This window comes from Olea europaea, unplaced genomic scaffold (genome assembly GCF_002742605.1).
Source record: "Olea europaea var. sylvestris unplaced genomic scaffold, O_europaea_v1 scaffold3492, whole genome shotgun sequence".
NCBI lineage: Eukaryota > Viridiplantae > Streptophyta > Magnoliopsida > Lamiales > Oleaceae > Olea > Olea europaea.
Window position 1 is genome coordinate 13,708 of NW_019254031.1, and position 24,181 is coordinate 37,888.

General features: G+C 32.4%; 1 protein-coding gene across 1 annotated transcript; it reads left to right on the forward strand.

Moving 5' to 3' along the window:
* The first annotated feature begins 12,027 nt into the window (after positions 1-12,027).
* Positions 12,028-13,832, forward strand: LOC111386304 (ferruginol synthase-like). Its single transcript, XM_023010769.1, has 2 exons — positions 12,028-12,938; positions 13,039-13,832. The coding sequence occupies exons 1-2, from the start codon at positions 12,057-12,059 to the stop codon at positions 13,642-13,644; spliced, it is 1,488 nt and encodes a 495-aa protein (XP_022866537.1). The 5' UTR covers positions 12,028-12,056; the 3' UTR covers positions 13,645-13,832.
* Positions 13,833-24,181: the final 10,349 nt, after the last annotated feature.

Below are 24,181 nucleotides of genomic sequence, written 5' to 3' on the forward strand. Positions count from 1 at the left end.
TAAAGCAGTTTAACAAGATAGGATATGAGGTGCAATGTTTATATTTCCCGTTTAAATTTTTTTTCATGTTGATAAATTTTCGTACTCATAAAAGTTAAACTTATGATATGAATATTATGATATGAATGATATGGCCATTCCGGTAAATGAAATGATATGATATGAGCTCTTACAGGATTTTTAAAGATATGCAACGGTGTGATATTCTGACACATGTTTTTAAAATTATTAATCGGGATCGCACCATTAAATTTGATATCCTACTGAGTATTCCCTTGTACTCATCTTTTTCCCTACACCTCACAAGTTAGATTGGGTCGTGTCGGAGCGTGGTAGTTCGATGGTGTGATTGTGCCTCGTCTCGCTTGACAAGAAACTAAAGAATTTGGCACTTAACTTTATTTCTTTGCCGTAAACATTTATTCACAACTAAATTATTGTTTATACTTATTTATTATATGGATATTTATTTTAAATTGTGCTTTTATTTAAAAGTTCGAAATAAAATCCTTCGATTTCCTTAGTGTGTTATATTATTTTAATCTCCGTGGTTTCATGAAGAAAAATTGGGAATATTGATACAGAATATTATCTTTGCGTCACTGCTTGAAGGAGCATTAAATAGTCTAGTTTACGTGTAAATATTATTTTACATTAGATAAAGCTGAAATTAAATATTATTTTATCCATCAATTTGTCCTTACTGTTAAAATAGTAAATGTTGATAGGATGCCCCATAGCCTAGTGATGTAGGGTGGGAATTTCTTTAATAAAATAAGACAAATTTGGTAGTATTTTCACCATTTGGGACCGTATCCACACATTGAACAAAGAGAAAATAACATTATGCTTGAATTGGAATTGTGATTAACCTAGAATTCATTACTGCAAATGTATATGGGTCCGTACAAAGTCAATGGTGATTATTCCACACGTGTAGAAAGCGTATTTGTCTAATTGCAGACTAATTTTTATGTGCGCTTTTTCCTAGTGTACAGATATGGCATAGAAAAATATTCTTTCTAACAATTAATATATATTTATTTTTCTATAAATTTGAGTAATTAACCTTTCATAATTTTTATATTATATGGCATGCCACATTTTTCAAAATAATAAAAAAAAAAATTAAATGAAAATTTGGTAACGATTCAAACCTTTAAATTTTGGGTTGTTACATCTCCTGTGTTAGTTTTTGCAATGGTACGGTATGACCATAGCACACTGGAAAGTTTTTCGGCTCATCCTCCTTTAAACAAGTCAAGCTTTGCTTTCAAAGTGTGCTTAATGATTTTGTTAATGTCTTCGACTTTGCCGTTTGCCTGCGGATGGTTTGGTGTTGAGAAATATTTCTTGATGCGGAACTCTTCACAGAAATCTGAAAGTCATGCATTGTCAAACTATTTTCCGTTGTTCGTAACGATGGAGTGAGGTATGCTGAACCTACAGATGATTGATTTCCACAAAAAATCGATCATTTTTTGTTCGATGTCTTGGCAAGTGGCTCTGCCTCGGCCCATTTAGTGAAGTAATCCACTGCAACGATGGCGAATTTCGCGCCTCCTTTTCCAATGGGCATAGGTCCAATTAGGTCGACCCCCCATTTTGCAAAGGGCCAGGGTGCTATCACCTGGTTCAGCTTGCGCGCTGGAGTATTAATGATGGGGACGAGACCCTGATACTTTTCGCATCTTTTGACAAACTCAAGAGCATCACGTCTTATTGCAGGCCAAAAGTATCCTTGTCGTATGATCTTGTGGGCTAAGGAAAGTCCACCGGAATGATTTTCACATATTCCTTCATGAACGTCTCGCAAGACGTGTTGGGCTTCTTCTTCGTTCAAACATCTTAGTAAGGGCATAGAATATCCCCGCTTGTAGAGGACATTATCAATGAGTGTGTACCTGGCCGACCTGATTCAGAGGTTTCTGGCCTCTGTCGAGTTTTGGGGACATTTCCCGATCTTTAGGTAAGCGATGATCTCATCTTGTCAAGTTGGTTTGGGATCTATCATCATAAGGACCACTTCGGCCACTCGGTGATAGGTAGGGATATTCTTCTCACGGGGATGCTATCTAATTCTTCGATTCCCTCACTGGTGGCTAGGCAGGCTAGTGCGTCGGCGTGGCCATTCTGAGATCGAGGAATCTGCTTAACTTGGGTAGTGTTGAATCTTTCAAGTTCTTTCCTTACAACCCGAAGGTAATTGTCCATTCTTTCTTCTTTCGCCTGATATATGTCGTTGACCTGATTCACGACTAGTTGGAAGTCTCTATGTATGATTAGGTTGGAGATCCCCAACCCTAAGGCCATCCTTACTCCGGCAATAAGAGCTTCATACTTGGCTTCATTGTTCGAAGCTTTGAAGTCAAATGGCAAGGCTTCACAGAATATGCATTACTCAAGGCTGATTAATACCACGCCAGCCCTAGATCGGTTCCGGTGGATGAACCATCGACATAAAGTTCTCATGGAGTTTCTTCTGGTAGTTCCTCAATTGGAACGTTGCAGAACTCAGAGACAAAGTCGGCGAGCACTTAGGTCTTGATGGAGAAACAAGGCGTGTATTTGATGTTGAATTTTTTGAGCTCAACTATCCATTTTACCATCCGACCTGAAGTGTCGGGTCTTTGCAATGTTTGTCTCAATGGAGAGTTGGTGAGGACTTCAATGGGGGTGTTCCAAAAAATATGACCTCTGCGAATCAAGGACTCAACTTCCTCCTTTAATTCTCGACAATTATTGGTGTCATGACCCACCATCCTGTGATATCGACAGTATCATTCTTGTTGGTGTCCTGCGTGCCAGTCCCTCTGGATCATAGGCCTGCGAAATGCCTCTTTTTTATTAGTTTGTGTGAATACTTCTTCCAAGGAGGCTTTGAGTGGGTGGTATTCCTGAAATTTGTATGGCTGAGGCTTAGCACGTTCTCTTTCTCTCCTATCCTTCTTTCTTTCGGGCTGAGGACTGCAGCTTGGTTTTTTCTCTTTCGTCGTATTGCTGAGATCGGGTTCGCATCTGGCTTCCTCTTGGTCAGAGGTTGCTTCTTCAGCACTTATGTATTTCTCATCTCGGTTCAAGAACTCATGATAAGTGCTTGGCCCGTCCTCGTGTATAGACCACCAGAATCTCGTTCTGGGCCTAAGTCCTGCTAGTACGGCCATGAGTGCTGCGTCATCAGATATTTTTTCTACTTTCATGGATTGCTTGTTGAATCTGCTCAAATAACTTTTGAGGGATTTGCTTCTTCCTTGTTTGATGCTTACTACCTGTTCTTTGGGCGTGGTTCTGGCCTTGGAGCCTATGAACTGGGCCAAGAATGCCATGACCAGATCATTCCAATTTTTTATCGACCTCTGGTGCAGCCTCTTAAACTACCTCTGAGCTTTGTCTTCTAGGGTCAGGGGAATGGCCGGCATATGATGGCGTTGCTTGCTCCCTGCAGTTTCATCCACGAGGTGTATTTGTCAAGGTGGCTGAGGGGATCACCATCTTTGTACGCGGCCATCTGGGGGATTTTTGATTTTTCAGGTAATGGTTCCATAATGACATCCTCAGTAAAGGGAAAGTGTCGCTTAGTGAAATAGTCTTCAGTACCACCTTTGTTTTTAGCCTCCAGGTCAGCTATGCGTCTTTTTAGCATGCTCAACTCGGGTTCTGTATGCTCCAAAGGACATTTAAGGTCGGGGTAGCGAGTGCTGGGTCCCCAACTTGTCGAACACACTGCCAGTCCTTCTTGCCTCGGGATCCTTTCTCCTAACTTCATCAGTTCGAGTTCTTGAAAACTCTCCTCTTGAAAAGTGAAGAGTCCTCCTGTAGGGGGACGTCTTGCTCTTGTCCTCGCAGGAGATTCTACCTCGGTATCCGGTGGGGACAAGTGGGCTTAACTCCGTTCCAAACATCCCACTGCATTTGTCAGTTTTTCCAGGGCTTCCCTCATGGCGGTCATCTGAGGGTCTTGTCTTCGTGGAGGACTTGGTGGAGTATTCGTTTCATGAGGGTGGGTGTGAGATGGGTTTCTAGAACTTGAGCTATGACTCATGGCTCTCGAATTTTATGGGGAGAATGAAACTATTTTTCACAATTGGAGCCCTCCTTCTAGAGCCAAAATGTTGGAGTCAAAATTAGCAAGGCTACTTAAGCCAACTTTAAGAAAAAGGGAAATTTATTGTTTAAAAAGACCACAAAATACGTTGAGAAAATGTAATGGTACCATAAGCTTTTACATGAATTCGCTTTTTTCTTTACAAGAGTTCTACTCAACTATTTATACATAGTTTCAGTCGAAATTATATCAAGTCAGTCAAATCAGCTACAGTACCGAGCTCGGAACTCGAGTCATCAAATTCTCCTGTGATTGGTCGACGAGGTCGGTAGCCATGTGTCAATGTTCTTCTCAGGTAATGATGACCTTCAAGAGGCTTGAGGATCAGGTCTTCGGATTGGCGGTTGTGGGCGATGATGACGTCACTTGTGACAAGTGTATATGATTGATAGGGTGATGTGATAGAAAGTAATCATGATGTTTTTCTGAGATAATGACGGGCGAGTCCAAGCTAGGAGCAGTGACCGAACTCACACCTGCCTAAGGTGGAGTTAGCAAATTGTTTTTGTTAGATCGAAATTCGGTTGTCAACAAAGTATATCTAAAAGTCACAAAGATACTATAAGAACTTTACACATATAAACTTCAAGGTGGTGCTATCTCAATAAAGAGTTGGAGTTTTTCTCTTAAAAGTTTATGAATAGGAGAAGTGTAACACCAGAAAAGCGTTAAATGAGATCGTGTGAAACTTTGAACACTTGCGTGTGATTTCACTGATATCTTCACAATGAATAATAGGTTCAAAGCTTTCATGATACCTAGGATTTTGATGTTACTTTGTGAGATTTATACTAATGTAGGATTTAAATTGAAAGATATCCATATTCTAAGCATAGGTGTCGTTGAACTTGAGTTTGTACTCATTTTATATTTGAACAATTAGGGGATTGTTGGATATGTTCAAATTAACAATAGGGAATGATTTTGGAAGTGATAGAAGTTATCAACCATGAGGAAAAAAAGCCAGAGAGAGAGAGAGAGAGAGAGAGATTGTAAAATGGCTTGGGTGACTACTAGGCTTAAGGCAAGAAGGTCGTCCAACCTTGTGTTGCAATTACAATGGCCATTTGTTGAACTGGATGGTCACCTGATTTTGCCCAATACAAAAAATTCTAAACATTGTGTTTGAATTTTTGGTGTGGTTTTGAAGGGTTTGACACCCTTTTGGCTAGATTTTTGCACATATGTGTATGGTGATTGTAATTATATATATATGGGTGATTTTTATTATTAAATACATATCACAAGACTGATTTCATTCATTAACATAAAAAATAAAAATAATAAAAATAAAATCAAAGATTAAACTTAGTTTCATATGTTGTTCTTCAAAGTTCATTTTCCAAGTTTTATTTGCTTGATTCAAACTTGGATTAAGATTTTTTACTCCTGCAACCTATTTATCGTTGAATCCTTTAAGCACTTATCCTAGTGATGAGAAATATCGTTTCAGGATAGCGATGCGTAATCATGTTCAAACTTTCTATTTTGGCAATTTCTTGTTGCTGGTCTTCATGACCTTTGTTCAACAAATAAAGTATGAGTAATGATATTCATAATGAAGAATATCGGTAGTCGTACTACGTGATCTACATATGACAGTTTATTATTTGATGCATTAATGTTGTAATTTTTTATTGTCTCACACAACATATAATTGTCATGTGTATAACACGTAGGGCGACAACCAATGGTCTTCATTATGAATATCATTATTAATAAAGTATGCAAGACTTTATATTTAGTTTGACTTGAGAAAAGACATTATAAGACAGTAGTATTAGTTATGAATGTGTAGTTTAAATTAATATTTAATAAATATAACTGAATTTATAAAGCAATTTATGAATTGTGAATTTAACTTATGCATCACTAAACGTTTTGAAGATAAATGAATAATATTGCTCTTTTAAGTATTTTGGCTTGCTAGTAGGATGAGGCGAGTCTAGTCTAGATGAATAATCGACGAATGACTCGTCCAACTTAACACCCATACCTTAAATTGAACGCCATACTATAGAATCTTCCTCTTTCAAAAAACTTATCTCTTTTGTACATTATTCTCAAAAGGTATAGTCTTTTCGATGACTTTTTCAGCACTATCAAATAATAGTACACAGTTCCCTCTTGTTATAGGCAAGAATTTAAAAACAACTTTATACTTTTTGTCTTTAGTTTATTCCATTAACAATGCTTATGATTCTTAGTGAGCAAATTATTGAGGAAATCTACGTGATAAGCGTAAATATTACTCTTATCTTGGCCGTCAAAAAATGATTTTTGGGAGTAATTTTATGAACTAGATACTTAATTTTATGTGCTTTTATTATTATTACTTTAGTAGAAAACCTGAAATTGGAAGAGAAATGGTGGAAATGAGCAATAATTGATCAAAATGGAGTAAAATAGAACATTTTGGAAGTTGGGGATCAAGGTGTCACATTTGAAAATTGAAAGACCTCGGTTGCAATATTTGAGGACTTAACTTGAATTAAAAGAGGAACGGAGACCAAATTTCACAACGAAAGATTAGTTTCCAGCAATTTAGGAAATTATAATTTGACCATAATTATGATTTCTTATTCTCTTGTGACTCTATTTTAAAACTAAATTAAGGTCTATAAATAAGGCTCTTGCTTTCAAATAAAAGAAAGAGACTAGAGATACGAAATCCAAACCCTTTTTTTTGTTCGATTGAAAACCACGGTTTAATATACATATTGAATAAGTTAAATAATAAATATTAGACTAAAATTTCACGTTAAAAAATAAATTGTATCATTAAATAAATTACAAATCAAACATATATAATTATAATCATTATAATATAACACGTGATAGAAATATTTAGAACTTTTAGTCAATAATGATCAATTGTAATACACAATTCATTCTCTCCATAAATTAGGATAAGAATATAGTACATGAATTTATTGATTATAGTGAAAAGATATAAAACAACTAATAAAAAAAGGATCAAATACGATAAGACCTAGCCACTGTAACTTTTTATGAATCATCTAATACTTCTATTTCATCCAAATATTGATGAATTAATATCGATTTATTGTTATTATAAAACTAATTTTTAAGGCAAATCACTACCTTAACCTTATTAGCACTCACGAACTCCTAAAGAAATCAAGAATTTGACCACTAATAAGGAATGTAGACTTAGAATAATTTTGGATATTTGAATAATTAACACATCTTTAGTAATTTGAAGGACAATATTGTATTGATTTGAATTGAATTTTTCCGAAGTATTACATCAAAAAAGTTCATTGGTCAAATCTTCAAAACTACCATTTAAGTAATCTAACAAATTATTCTAACAATTAGCAGTAACATTTAGAAACTAAATTAAAATTTAAATAATTAATTAAGTGATTTGACTAGGAAATTGAGACGCAAATAAACAAAAAATATCCTATCACCTAAAAATTTAAGAGAACCTGACAATAATTAAAACAAAGTAACATAAGTACTAATAAAAACATAGCAAATAATAAAAAAAAAATAGATGAACTGACTTGAAAATTTAGGCAAAATTCGAGAAAATTATTAGTAGAAAGAAATGAAATGTGTAAGTTTGAATTAAAATCTAGATTTAATTACTTACTCAATTGTAATGGAGGATCAATGAATATGGTGTAGCAGCAGTTCAACACTTTACCCAATTTGAAGATTTTACATTCACAATTGTGATGACTAATAGATATTTTGATATAATTTAATCAATTAATTAAGATGTATAATTATCTATTTATGTATTGAGTTTAATTGAATTATATCTAATGTGGATGTATTTTTTTTAATTGGAATGTGTTTAGTTTTAATTGAGTTGGAGAAAACTTAGACTAATTTATTTTCATTTTATTAAAAAGGTTTAGTAGTTTAAAACAGTTTGCAAGGATTGAAACATATACAAAACCACTTCGAAGCGGTTCAATTTGGTTTTAAACCAAAACTTTAACGGATCCACGTGGAACCAAACCAATGATTTTAAAAAAAAAAAACGATTTCAATTCGATTTTGTGGTTCGACGGTTTCGTGGTTTAGCACTACTGGGAGATGTACAACAAATCAAGGAAGAATTGAAAATCTTTGTTAGGATTTGAGTGTCAAAGGATAACAATAGCTTAAATTAATTATTTAATCATCGTGTTAAATTCAGTTATTTTTTCATCATTTTGTTATTTGATTTCAATATTATGACTGGCTTATTATTATGAGACCGAACGACGTAGCGTAGATTAATATTTATTTAATTAAGTAGATTTTATGCTAATTTGATTATGTATTAATTGCTTATTGTGTGCCAAATTATCATCAAATTACTTGATCACCAATTATATTGGTTAAGGATAATATTGAGACCCATATATTTATTAAGTTCGTGCAATAAGCAAAATGAGTTTTGGTAAGAGATAGAGGGATAATTTTATAGATTATATAATCATAATTGAACTATTAAAATTGAATGCTTTAGCATGTGGATAGGGTTAATTTTACTCAAGAGATTATTAACTAAAATTAATTAATTTGATTGACAATACATATAAAAAAGGGGTTCGATAAAATTGAATTAGATGAATGTTAGATAATTTATGTGAAATTGAAATTTTTAGCTTCTAAATCCCAAAAGTTTTTCACAAACTCATTAAATCATATCAAACTAGTATACTTTAGTTAGAAACGTAAACACTTGAAATTGATAATTGGTAATTATTAAATTAATTTAGGTTGAAGCTAGATTATCATAAAATTAGTAGTATATACTTAGTCCGTGTCGATACCATACTTGAATTCAAAATTCACTTTATTATTTATAATGATCCGTCCGCTTACTTAGTCAAATGTAAGCACAAACACAAATCGAATGGGTTCTCTTTGATGGTAAATCAAATGTAACTATAAAAACCATCAACATTAGGCATTTTATGAGTGAGATTAAAACCCTTTTGAAACTGTGTTTTTTACTTCCTTTTATGAAGGTCACTTTGTATTTTTTCTTTTTTAGTGCACTTTGTATTTGGACTTAATTCAAGTTTATTCACATTTTTAAATTTAATTCAAGGGGGACTAAGCAAATTTTAAAGATTAAAGATGACATTATTTTTTATAATTTTGTCAAAACTTTGACATTTTTCCATTTTTTTTTAAAAAATTATTTAAGATTGACATTCTATTAAGCTTTTTTTTTAATATAATTAATATAATCTATAAATAAATGAGTCAGGAATAAGTTCATATCAATAGTAAATTTCATACATCAATTATGAACAAATCAAATGTATGTGTAAAAACCTTATTCGTATAAAATCAAATGACCATATAGACAAGAACGAAATAGTCGGATCTTTAATCTTTTATCATTTATGAAACTAATTGAAGAACAAATAATGAATGATAAAATACAAGTGATGATATTATCATCCAAAAATATTTCTTCAATCTCCGCATCATAGATCCAAGAAGATCTGTAATAATATGACACAATCAATTTACGCCCTTAAGCCAATAGGAAAAAGCTATTTATATACCATATTGTATACATCATACTATACAGCATGGTGTACTGTCCCCTCACATGTTGAGGGGCTCACATGAATATTAAATTTGTGGACCCCTCATTGTGAAAGAGCTGCAAAAGTGTACAACACCAAGCAGATCTGAAGCCAATATTCATCAAACTTTCTTCTAGAAATCAAGTTAACTTGGTGCTGTACACCAAGCAGATCCCATCCCAGGCCAATATCCATCAAACTTTCTTCTAGAAATCAAGTTAACTTTTTGGCTTGGACTTGATTCTAGCCAAACAGCACGATTGTAGCTAGAAAGTAATGTTAATCTAGAAGATTTGACTTGTATTCAATTCTATTTATTTATTTATTTTTATTTTTATTTTTTTCTGACGGAAGAAGACAAATCTCCTTAAAAGTGAAATTATTGGACAAGGATAATTCAGTTCTGTAGCTGGCACACGTTTTCATTTTACTATATTGACCCTTTTCCCATTTTCTCAATAATTGAGTTCTCGAAGTTTCCTACTAACATTTTTTTAACCAAAATAATGCACTTGACAAATCCTTCTAGAGCAACTTAATAGTCGGCTGGAGTTAAGAACACTGATTGGTGGATTTTGTGGCTAAGCTTTGTAATTCCTGTTAGGACTTATATTTTTAAGTTCTCGTTTGAACCTCATTTTTAGAATAAATTTTGTAAAAAAATATTTGTTTTTTAAGAATATATACTTAAAAATAGAAAAAATAATTGAACTAACGTATAAAATTAATTTATTGAAATAATATATTATTGGATATGAATTTGAGGAACATAAGAATGAGTTTCAAACAAGAGCTGAGTGTCAAAAAACAGTTCTAGACTTATATGGTAATTGTTATGGCAATATTTCGACATCTCGAGAAATACGAAAAATTTATAAACTTTTGGAGAAATCAGGTCTCTAATAACAAAATTAATTAGGAAAATTGACATGGATAATAACACAAAAATAAGGAGCTGCGAAGGTTGTTAAAGTATGTTGACAGTCACATATATGAAATCACATCCACATACTATGAAAGCTTTGAAACGATTGTGAGATGACAATTGATATTTGGGTTGTGAAACTTTTATATAGTGGTCGCTTTACATTTGAGTTGATCTGGTAATTATTGGACTATTTTTAGGTTTATTTTGACCTTAAATTGAAAATATAATCAAATCGCGTCCTCAAAAAATCTCACTACGTCTATTTTGATGCTATGGACAAGTGTGACTGGAAGTTGTCACAGGTGACTTATTCTCCGTGCTTCGGCGTTGAAAAATGAAAATATAAATTAGATGAAGTTGTGGGCACGAGATTTTGATAATCTAAATCATTATTCTGACATTAAATCTCTTTGTGCTTGGGATCGTGCTACACATACATAATCATTTACACAATCGTTCACACCCCCACTCACATCATCAAGGTGGGGACCACGGCTCGACATTATTAAATACACGTGGGGCCTGGAAGGGGACACGCTTCGGTAACCCCCCCCCCCCCCCCCCCCCCCCCCCTTCGGTACATATGGTTTTATCCTTGTGCTTATTACTATTTTTGGAATGGTCCGTGTTGAAATGGTAATGTTCCGTCTTTAATTGGGGATGTTCGTGTTGCATGGATTTAGAATCAAATTCGAGAGAGAATGATGAGAAATAATAATAAAAATTTAAAATTCAATATTTTAATTAATTAATTTCCAAAATACCTGATTTCAAAAATAATTCTGAGCAGTCTGATTTCCCAAAAATAATTGGGGGCAGGGTTCTGCCTTATTTTCTCAAAATAATAATTTAGCTCACCCAAACAGATGTCCATATCTAGAATAACTCTAAATTTTAACTTATCCTAACGTTTGGCTTATTTCTTACTTCACCACATATCGTTTTCTTACTCAACCAAAACATGCACTCAATGTTTTCTTATCTCACCACACAACGTGTTCGCCGCCTAAGAAAAGGAAATAATTAATAGATTCAATGCTTATTCGATAGTGATTATGAGAATTGATTTTTTGACCGTTAGAGAGAGAGAAGTAGGTTCCACCTGTGAGTAAAGAAATCAAAAATGATGGATGAAATAGTAAAATAACGGTCAAAAAATTGATTTTTTGAGATGAAAAATTGCTATCAAACTGGGACTCAATAAATCTGCTCAAAGGTGCAACTGTTAGAATTTCATAAGAAGCATATGTGGCAACATTTGGTTGGACTGCTTTTTTTTTTTTTTAGGCATGTCTAACGTAAATTTGCCATGTGTAGTCTGGTGAAATTTTGACATAATTTTTCTGTACAAACAAACAGCACGTCGCCCAAAAACAGCATGGGTCGCATCAGTTTTGCACTATAAATTTGCACCCGAATCCCATTGTAGAAGACACCAAGAAAGTAAAAACTTATGGATTTCCAATTGTTCCTGCTTGTTCTATTTTCTGTCATATGGGCATGCATTTTTTTCATAACCTCAAATTCAAAGCACCGAAAATCCGCTAAACTTCCTCCGGGGCCTTATCCTTTTCCGATAATAGGGAACATTCTACAACTCGGCGAAAACCCCCATCAGTCACTTGCCAAACTTTCCCAAACCTATGGACCTCTTATGCATCTTAAAATGGGGTATCGTGAAACAATAGTTGTTTCATCACCAGAAATGGCAAAAATTGTACTACAAAAATATGATCAAACCTTCAGTAGCAGAACTGTCCCCGTGACACTTGAATCCGTCGAGCATGGCAAATTTTCTATGGGTTTTATGCCAGTTGATAATCAATGGCGTAAACTTCGCAGAATATTGAAGGAACAGATGTTTTCACTGCAAAGGCTTGATGCAAGCCAGGGCATTCGACGAGAAAAATTGCAAAAACTATACGAGTATGTGAATCAATGTCGTGTTAATGGTCATGCAGTGGATATAGCTGAGGCTACATTTACAACCTCACTTAACACGATATCGTCGACTCTTTTCTCAGTTGATTTTGCTGACTTTGATTCTGATTCCTCTCAAGAGTTCAAGGATGTTGTGTGGAATGTAATGAAATGTATTGGGAGTCCTAATCTTGCAGATTACTTTCCAGTTCTTAAATATGTTGATCCACAAGGCATCTCACGCCGAACCAAGTTTTATTTCGGAAAATTATATGCCATTCTGGATAGTATTATAGATCAAAGGTTGATATCCAGAGGTACATTAGAGAAAAATGATTTGCTGGAAGCCCTTCTTGATCTCTACCAAAAGCCTGAGCCAGAATTAAGCCGAAATGAAATAAGGCATATACTAATGGTATGAATTATACTTCAACAATGAACTTTGATTTTACTGCTCTAGAAATCTTAGAAGAAATACTTAAAATTTCTCTCTTACTTTGCTTTCTATTTCGTAGGACTTATTTTTTGGCAGCACGGATACAGTTCCATCTACTGTTGAATGGGCAATGGCTGAATTACTCCGCAACCCCAAGACGATGTCGAGAGCTAAAAAGGAGCTTAGTGAAGTGATTGGAGAGCATGGTGTGATTCAAGAATCAGATATTTCAAAGCTCCCTTACTTACAAGCTCTTGTGAAAGAAACACATAGGCTTCACCCTGTCGCACCCTTGTTAGTACCTCATAAAGCTGAGGCCGATGTAGAAATCAATGGTTACATAGTCCCGAAAAATGCGCAAATACTTGTTAATACATGGGCAACCAGTAGAGATTCAAATATTTGGTCGAGTTCAGATTCGTTTATGCCAGAAAGATTTTTAGATCGCAAAATTGATTTCAACGGTCAAGATTTCAAGTTCATTCCCTTTGGTGCTGGGAGGAGGATGTGCCCGGGATTGCCTTTGGCGAACCGGGTAGTACACGTCATGTTGGCCACTTTGATACACAACTTCGACTGGAGACTTGAACAGGGACTAAAACCAGAAGAAATTGATATGAGCGAGAAATTCACTACTACTCTACACAAGGCCATACCTCTCAAGGCTTTTCCAATCAAATTGTGATCTTTTTCTTTGTTTTACAAGTTGAAGTGTGCTTTTACCTGTTTTATAGTGGTGACAATGCTGTAATATTTCCCTTTCTAGGTATAAATAAGTAGTTAAAAAGTAATTTTATGTTGATGCTACTATGATGAATGTTACTTCTGGTAATTTTCTTTGATTTGATAATTGAAAGTCACTATATGCATCAATCAATCTACAAAAAGGAGAGCTTCAAGTACTTTGCAACGAAGTAGAACATGCGTTCAACTTGGTCGAGATCAACACGATTTAAAAAGTGCTCAATTTGACATCCACAAAATTCATTTTGTTTCAAGTATGACACTTATTCGATCTAATAGAATGATTTTGCCGTATCCAGACTAATACCAATCCAAGCCATTTCATGAATAAAATGTGCCCAATTAACCAACCAACAAAACTACTTGTTACAAATAACATCTTGTTGTTGCATCGAAACATATAAATGTTGACTAATCTGGCTAACATTGAACTTGGTAAAATGAAATGGTTGAATAATTGAAAAATGAGATTATTCAGGAATACACATATAGATTGATCCGAAATCTGATTCAAATCCAATATAGTACCTATGGGTACTAAATGGTCCTAGTTACTCTTCGGGACAGAGTGGAAGAAGGGAGGGGATTACCTGTAGGATATATCGAATGTGTATCACATACTCAACATAGGATGTCGTGTGTCTTAAAATTAATAATGTGAGTTACTTGCTCAATAGAGAACCTCGATCCTCTCATCACTAATTATACCCTCCTACTTTTTCAACGATTGAAAACGCTCCTTATTTCAATAATTGAACGCACTGATTGATGCATATTTTGTAGATTATTTATTTTTTGGTGTAAATGCTGTAGTGCAGTAATAGTAGCAACCACAACAGCAGATATAATAGATTAATCGAATCTGCCATACATTATATACCCAAAAATTTCTAGTAGGGTCAAGATTATGTATTTATGTGTCCAATAATTTCACACTTTAAACTCCATTATCACAAGGAATATTCACAATGATACAGGTCAGCAATTATGTAATTTTAGATTGTAATTCAAAGATACATAACATGAGGCCATCTCCAACCCTACACCAAATTTTGCACCATTTTACATCAAATTTTGCACCAAATCTTACACCAAACTAAAATTCATCTCCAACCATTACACCAAAAATTACACCAAATGAACAGTATTTAACCATTTTCTTCCCTTTTTTATTCTTTATAATCTACTTATTTGAAATGTTATTTATTTAGTTATTTCATAAATACATAAATTACTAAATAAATAATTACGTTAAATTACGAAAAAAATTAAATTCATTAATAAATATAAAAAAACATAGAACAATTAATAAAAATACAAACAGTATTTAACCATTTTCTTCCCTTTTTTATTCTTTATAATCTACTTATTTGAAATGTTATTTATTTAGTTATTTCATAAATACATAAATTACTAAATAAATAATTACGTTAAATTACGAAAAAAATTAAATTCATTAATAAATATAAAAAAACATAGAACAATTAATAAAAATACAATTAATAAACAAAGAACATAAATTGTTATTTAATATATTTCGTGTTAACTTTAATAAATAATCGTGTTTGATGTATTTTAAATTGTTTTCGTCTTTTAATTAATTAATTGATTATTATGTCTTACATTTAAAATTTATTTTAAACACAAATAATATTAATATTAATAAAAAATAATAATAATTTATTGTATTAAAAAATATATAGCGCAAATTACATAAATACCCTCAACAAATTTATTTGGGAAATGTTAAATAAGGGCAAATGAACATTTTACACTTAGCACCAATTTGGTGCAAAATGGTGCAAAGTTTGGTGTTGGATTGGAGCAATTTTGCATCAAAAAATGGTGCAAAATGGTGCAATGGTGTTGTGGTTGGAGATGCCCTGATAGATTGTGTTTTTAACTTGCTTTTGAAAATAATAAAATGAAAAGGTTAAATTCTTTTAATAACAAAAGATAACAATTTCCTCTATTAATAACAAAAATAACTTCAAAAATCTTATTTGATAAAATAAGTAACAACTCATCGAAAATTGATTTCATTTCCATCAAGTCTAGTCTTCTTAAAAGTGATAATTTTGAAGTGTTAATTTAAAATATATATTCACAGATAAAAACATAATTTGTTAATGAGTTAATAAATTTATTTATTTATTTAAGTTAATAATGACTTTATTAGACCCCTCGTGCAAAACATATTAAATTTTCATGTGTAAATCTCTGTGTGCTCTTGTATGAATAATCACAATGCTATACCCCTCGTGCAAAACGTATTAATGTTGAATTACTTTTATGAGTTTAGATGATTTGGTTCAAACAATAATAATTGGAAAAAGAAAAAAAAAATCCTTCAAGTCTAACTACCAAAATAGTTTTATACACGTGTCAAACATTAGGATTCAATTGTAATAATTGTGTTGAAGTTTAATTTTAAGTAAGTAAATGAATGAAATAATTTAATGAGTAGTCACTGCACCAATCTTTAAAAAGTTACTCATTATTCATCCAACTTTTACTATAAGTTACTATTTACTCATCGAAATTTAAAATGTTACTCATTGCACACCAAAATCTGAATAAAATTACTCGTTGCTCACTAAACTTTGTATTATATAACACTCATGTAAATGGTATGGGTGATTGATCGGTAACTTTGTTCAAATTTAAATGAGTAATAAACAATATTTTGAATTTTAATGAGCAAATAGTAACTTATGACAAAATTTAGTGAACAAAAAATAACTTTTTAAATTTCGATAAGTAAGTAATAACTTCCAGTAAATTTCAGCAATCATTGATTAATTTAACACGTGAAATAATTCCAACATCAATCTCAATTTTTTAAATAAAAAAGATCACTAATTCGACTTGGCTACCACTTGTTGACTAAAAATATTATTTGCCGGGTGAGAGTAATTTGCGGGAACTATACTTTTATGATTTGAATGGAATAAAGAAACTATGATTTCACTTAGAGTAATGTTATTCGTAGTCACTCACTGCGATAGTCGCCCTACGTAACATATACATGACAGGTGATTATTTGATGCATTAATGTGGTAATTTTTTTCATTAATGTATCAAATAACCAACTATCATGTGTATGTCATGTAGAATGACTGCAAATAATATTATTCTTTCACTTAAATTGATGTAGCTGTCAATTCTCTCTCATGTTAGATTGTAGATTGTGATAAGATAATGGTGGGTTCCATATAATAAATAAATGAAATAGACATAGGATAAATTTCTTCTTTCGGCGGGATTGATTGTAGTGCAACAATGACAAGTCACATAAATGATTAGATTTGTTGATAATTAATATAATATGCCATAAGTACATAAGTATTTAATATAAATTATGTACAGGCGCTTATGACATCTTCACGTGGCTCTTGTTCAGGTTTCCACTATTTCAAATTATAGTCCTGTTTGATTATCATAATTCTAAAAAAAAAAAAAAATTTCAAAATTTATTTTCAATCACACATTCTTCAATAAAATAACATTACACGTAAATTTAAAATTTTTTTTTAATTTTTAATCACACATTCTCTATCAATCTACTATTCAAAATACATTATTTCTCCCAAAATGAGAATCAAACAAGGGCATATAATAAAAGGAATAATAAACTTTTGAAAAATGTGTGGTTAAAAATAATTTTTTTTTTTTTTAAGTTTACATGTAATATTAGTTATTGAAAAATGTTTAATTAATAAGAAAAAAATTTATTTAATGCGGGTCAAATAGGGACGTAATCACGTAAAATATATATATATACACACACGCGTATATACACACACACATGCGCACATAAATATGCGGGTTTGATCTCCTTTTCATCAGAGTTATAATGGCAACACCACATGTTGTCATTTCTCACCGTGAATATTATAATTTCTGTCCCACTGTGGACAAGAAATTAGGTATGTATAAACATGAATCAAAATCAAAATTATTAGTATTTTTGTACATCCAACAACATGTAGTGGGCGGCTAATCGTGATCCAAAATTTAAAAATTATATAAAAATCTGGTGCCTAATCACGATAGCAAAACTCAAATGAATAAAGCTATTGGTACAATTTGTTGTAGATAATGTCAAAATTTGGTTCATTGATTTAAGAAATAGTTTTTAAAATAGATGGGTGTAGGGTTGGGCGTGGGTCGGTACCGTCGGGTCCAAATATAATTATGGAACCGTTCGGGATCGATTCCGTTCGGTTCAATTCGGTTCTGTACTATAATTAAATTTTTTAACATTTATAACAACATTATATAAATACAACTAATGACATATTCAATGGTTTTGAAATGTTAGAGACTAGTAGATTACCTTGTTCAAATGATCGCTACGGTCAAAATTTCGGTTGGAGGAGGTCACAGCTTCAATCGGAGATCACAACGTCGGTCGACGATTGTATAGTTTTTGGAATGTCGGCGAGAGTCGAGACAGCGTTATACACTTTAGTGTAGGTGTTTAGGGTTATTTAGTGGGTTGGATCTTGTTGGGCTAAGAAATGAGACAATAAAATGGGTAATTGGGTCAAAAATTAAAAAATTAGAAATGAAACAAATTATTAGGCCAAAAATTTGAATTTAGAAATTGTTAATTTGTTTAGAAAAAAAATTAAAATTAAAATAATTTGATTTATTCAATATAAAAAAAATTAGAAAGATTCGGTTATTCGATTCTTGGTCTAGAACCGAGAATCGAATCGTACCCGTCGATTCTCAATTTAGATATCCGTTCCGGTATTTAATTTGATAAGAACCGTCGGATTCGGTTCGATTCGATCGTTTCGGTTCAGGTGATTTTCCCAGCCCTAGATGGGTGTAATATGGTTAAGTGTGCATTGTTAATCAAAATTGTAAAACAAATATTATATATGTAGCATGATTGAACTCAAATTTCGAAACGAAATGAACACACGCCTGATTTGATTTGCAAAGAGACGTACAAATAACAGGCAAAATCTTGACTTTTAACTTAATGATTATTAATTAGGTATAACTGGTTCTAATAAATTTGATTTGCGTTTTTCTAAGTGGATTGTACACTTATAGCCCCCTCACATGAGGGGGCTCCACGATCAACATGGGGCCTCCTCATGTGATAGGATAGTCATGTTTAGTGTACAAAGTGCTCTACACCAAGCATGGCTCATTTGATTTTCTCAATGGCTTGGTAGATTTGATAGAAAAAAGGAAAACATTTTGGATAAAAAATTTAAAGCAAGGTACTTTAAACTTTTTTTTTTTATTGTTTTAAATTTTCAATATTATATAAAATGTTAAATTTCTTCCAAATGTTATGTGTGCAAAATATCATTTTACGCTCTAATGATATATATTTAGCCCTCGATTGGCCCTATTCTCTTTCATTTTTTTTCTTATTTCTTATTTTCAACCACATAATCTTTCATAAAATAATATTACACATAAATCGAAAATTTTTCATTCTTTTTCAACCACACATTCTTCATAAAAATACTATTCCAAACATTAAAATTTGGAAAAAAAATGAGGGCCAAACAAGGGCTTAGTTTTGAAAAAAATATGTGATTAAAAAGTGTTCACAATATACATTTGTATATTCATATCCATATCCATCTTCACCTGTGACTATGTTTGATTTTTATTTTCTCCAAAATATATTTTTCCCTCTTTTTTTTTTCAACCACATATTTTTCATTAAAATAATATTATACGTAAATCAAAATTTTTTTTTATTTTTCAACCACACATTTCTCTTCAATCTACTATTCTAAAATGCATTTTTTCATAAAAATGGGACTCGAACACCCTCTGTGTAACATATGCACAATAGAAAATAATTATTTTTTGCATGTCTATGATGACCCTCTTGTGGTCAAGCTAGATAATCTCAATGTGTGTATAGGTTTGAAAGTTTCTAATGAAAATTCCTTTTTATAATTTTCCAAATACTAGTCTTTGTCACGTGCGTTGCACGAATGTTGTATTTATTGTATTTTTATTAGTGTAGAAATTGTAGATGCTAAAAAAAATGTTGAAAATTTATTGCACTATTCAAGAGTCTTGGAGCATATTATTGCTTCGTCAATGCTCTATCTATAAAATCCCCATGCATAGACTTATGTTGCAGATAGTTAAATAAACCTAAAGTGAATAATGCTTATACTATCTAAAAAATCACTATCTTCTAAACCAAAAATTAAAAACTATCTAGTGTATGTGTTTGATTAGTTTAGGCAAGTGTGCAAGAAAAGGTGAATGTATTAGTAATGTGATTATGTCTTAACTGAGTAGTATGGAATTCTTAAGATATTGAAAAAAAAAACACTTGCACCAAGTCAAGGAAAATATTGGACGCCTGCATACATTGTTCTATTCAATTATATAATCTATCCTTTGCGATTCATCAATTTTCTAAACAATGGGACCCATTTTCTTATCGGATGCATCACAAAAGAAATTCTAAACAATGACTCATCAATTGTACACAGATTATAGGAATATAATTCCCGTTAAGCACTAATTAGTCCAATTATTTTTAGCAAAATTGACAAAAATGTCAAACTCAATCAATCAAAAACTACTGCTTGCAAGAAATCATCACAACCAACAAACTTGAAAATGAAACAAGTGGTTTAATATAATTTTTGCTCAATTGCAAGTTAGTTGCATGGGGATGAATCCAAGGATATATGAAAAAACCTTTTGATAGATTAGTTTTCAGTTACAAGTTAGTTGCATAGAAGTATGAGATATGTTTGTAAAAGAGTTGAACAAATGCTGATGCTAGAACTTTTTACTCAATTATTGCAACAACATATTCAGCACTGGCATCATATTCGACAATGAAAAGGTAATTTTAGGAGGCAATTATGTTATATGTCACTCATCCATAGTAAAACATTGTAAAGACACACATTAACTTATCGAATCTCAATGAGAAATGAATTCTTATAATAATTGAATTAAATGAGAAGCATAATGCACGTGGACAAGAAATGAAATAGAAGCATCCACTTTGCGCAGCATTAAATATCAAGTTTACTTCATTTAGTATACCATTTACTCACTTTTTTGTTCACTTCTTTATACTTTTAATTGAAAAAATTGCTATAAATTTCAATAGTCATTCAATGAAATAATAAGGTACCTTGAAAAAAAAATCAAACATCTTTCATCTTCTATTTACTAATTGTAGTAATCCATTCTTGCTAATACATGATATCAGAATAGCAATGTAAATTTAATTAAACAATAATTGTTCAGCATGCTTGCCTTGGGTAGCAAAAATTTTTAACCATATTAATGCAATTCTTTCATGTTCCTCATAAAGCATATAACCAGTCTAAAAAATAAACAAGTACTCCACGGTTATATGGATGAAAAACCTGATATTCACCCATAACAAAGAAACTCAAAGGCATTGCAGATGATTAATAAAATGCAATTTAAAAAATATACCTTTACAACTCTAAAATCTAAGGCGTGTGACGTGAAAGCTATTCCAGCATAAGTGTTCATCCATTTATCTATAAAAATAAATTCTCAAGAGTTAAAATAGCTCGTCTCCCAAATGAAGGACTACATTTAACCTTGGATAAATAAAAGTAGAAAATCTTGTAGGTGAAAGTACCAAAAAAAAAAAGGAAACGAAAGATTAAAAGAAGAGGTGTGGAGGTAGGATAAGAAAGATTAAAAAATAGCAGAAAAATGAAAAGAAAAGCCAAAGTATATAAAAAATCTATCATTAAAAACAGAAAAATTACATTAGTAAAGGAATATACATTTGGCAACCACGAAACTGTAAAATGCCAAAAACTCAAGCTTAACATTCAGAAAATTTATTAAATTTATTACGACAACTGTAAGAAGAGAATGATAAAATTCCCAAAATTTTAATTACATAATCATCAATGAAAATCAAACATCCATCAAAAGGCTTTTTCTACTATGAAACCGTAAAAGTTTTTAAAAAAAAATTAGGTCAAAACCTCTTCTTGGATCCAAGAAACCAAAGATCCACTACTTCATCTGTCGTAGACACTTGAAGCATAGTAAAACTATCAATACATGGCCTGTTGAGAGATAAAATATGAATTGAGCAAAAAATTTATAATTTGCATAAGAAAGAGGAGTTTGAGAGAAAAAGAAATGGGTTGAAAATTGGAAGAGAGAAGAAAGATAAATGGAAGTTGCGTAAACAAGTAGGGAAAATAGATTTTGCGTGAAGAAGTAAGAAAAAATAGATATTGTGTAAAGAAATGAAGAAAAGTAGGAAAAGAGAAAGAGAGTGGAAAAAAAAAAAGAAAAAAATTACCAATAAAAAAAAAATCTCTCTGCATAGTGCGGAGAGCCTTTTTTTTGTGCTCATGGCAGTTTATATTAATAGATATTGGCTAAAGAAATGAATAAAAAGTAGATCAAGCGAGAGAGAGAGTGAAAAAATTACCAAAAAAAAAAAATATCTCCGCACTATGTGGAGAGTGCGCTCCAACTCCCTGCACTGTGCGGAGAGATGGAAAAATTGCTGAGCACTCTCTGCACTGTGCGGAGAGGTGGAGAGATGGTCTCTCCACAATGCGAAGAGCATTTTTTTTCCTCTTGGTAGTTTATATATATTAATTTTTTTAATGGTGATGGCACGATGTGTGTGGAAGAACATTCATACACAAAATTCTTTGCCTCATTGCCGTTTTTATTTTTGCTCATGAAAGTTTATATATACCATGTTGAAGAAGTAGGGAAAAATAAGTATTGCCCAAAAAATGGAGAAAAGTAGGGAGAGAAAGAGAGAGTGAAGAAAAGGGGGAAAAAAAGAAGAAAAAAATTATCCAAAAAAAAAGAAAGAAAATCTCTTCGCATCGTGCGGAGAATTAGAGACCAACTCTCCGCACAGTGCAGAGAGATGGTCTCTAACTCTTTGCACAATGTGGAGAGTTTTTTTTGTGTGCTCATGGCAGTTTATATATACTATGTCGAAGAAGTAGGAAAAAATAAATATTGCCTAAAAATGGAGAAAAGTAGGGAGAGCGAGAGAGAGTGGAGAAAAAAAAAGAAAAAAATTACCAAAAAAAGAAAGAAAATTTCTCCGTACTGTGCGGAAAGTGCACTTTGCACCGTGCAAAGAGTGCGGAGAGTTGGAGAACTCTCTCTCCAACTCTCCGCACAGTGCGGAAAGTGCACACCGCACCGTGCGGAGAGTTCTCCAACTCTTCACACTGCGCACTATTCGGAGAGTGCAGAGAGATGGAGAGATGGCTCCGCACAGTACGAAGAGATAGTCTCCAACTCCAACTCTCCGCACTGTGAGTTTTTTTCCTCATAGCAGTTTATATATATTAAAAAAATAATGGATAAGACAACCAATTGCAATAAATTTTAAGTTCAACAATCCAATTGGAAGAAACAACTTTCCCATTAAACAAATTAATAAAAATGGATGAAATGGACCAATTGTAATAATTTTTGCAATTAGTTTTGAAAATTTCGTCACCTATTTTTCCCAAAAGTAATCATATTAATTGTGTCAAAGCCATCAAATTGAATTTCAGAAACATACACAATAGAGTCTCGATTAAAAAAAAATGAAATTTGACAGCACACAAACCACCTCTTGACACCAATAATAAGCAAAAAATGTTACAAGGAAACATTCAAACATTGATCAACGATAAACAGATTAATGAGTTTTATAATTGAAAATAGAAATTAAACTAACCTTAGTTTGAAAATCAACAGGATTAGAAGCTGCCTTGTAAACATTATCCACAATTTCTTTAAAACTAGACTTCAAGCTGAGACTCTGATCTATCCAAACCCCATTAGCGAATGACAAGCGAGGCCCACCAAGGGGGCCACCTACAGCGAAAATTAGAGTTACAAGCTGAGAGCCAATCACCAATTTCTGGGCAAAATTTCCACTTTTCTAAGGAGATTTCATTAAACTTGGAACAAAGATAGAGAGAAAAAGATCAAACACTAAAAATACGGGTTGAAGGAAATGGAACAACCATAAACAAAAAGAGGAAAATGAAGATATCAGGATAGCTTCAAAATATCACCCTTTTGAAGCACATTTTGATCATAATATGTAATGAAACCAAACTCAATCTAAAACTCAATTTATAACCAAATTACACAAAATCTGAAGCTCAAACATATGTAGGGAAACACATTTTTGCTTTGATTTGGGTTGGATATCTTAAAAGATCGAAAACAAAATGGGAAAAATCGATCCTTCAACAACACAGCTTAAAAACCAGAAGAAACATACGTAAGAGTGAGAAATTGAAGGCGTGAGAAGTATACTTACCGATATATGTCCCAATTCCTGCAAATTGTTTGTATTTTTTCCTACTAGAGAGAGAGAGAGAGAGAGAGAGATTAGGGTTAAAGCAAGATAAATTCGTAAAAAAAAAAAATAAATAAATAAAAAGTAAAACTGTAGGAAGAGCACCTCAGAAAAGTAATAAAAATGA

Coding starts and splice junctions, on each gene's coding strand:
- LOC111386304 (XM_023010769.1), top strand. CDS start 12,057: ATGGATTTCCAATTGTTCCTGCTTGTTCTATTTTCTGTCATATGGGCA. Junction 12,939..13,038: donor AAATAAGGCATATACTAATG/GTATGAATTATA, acceptor TCTATTTCGTAG/GACTTATTTTTTGGCAGCAC.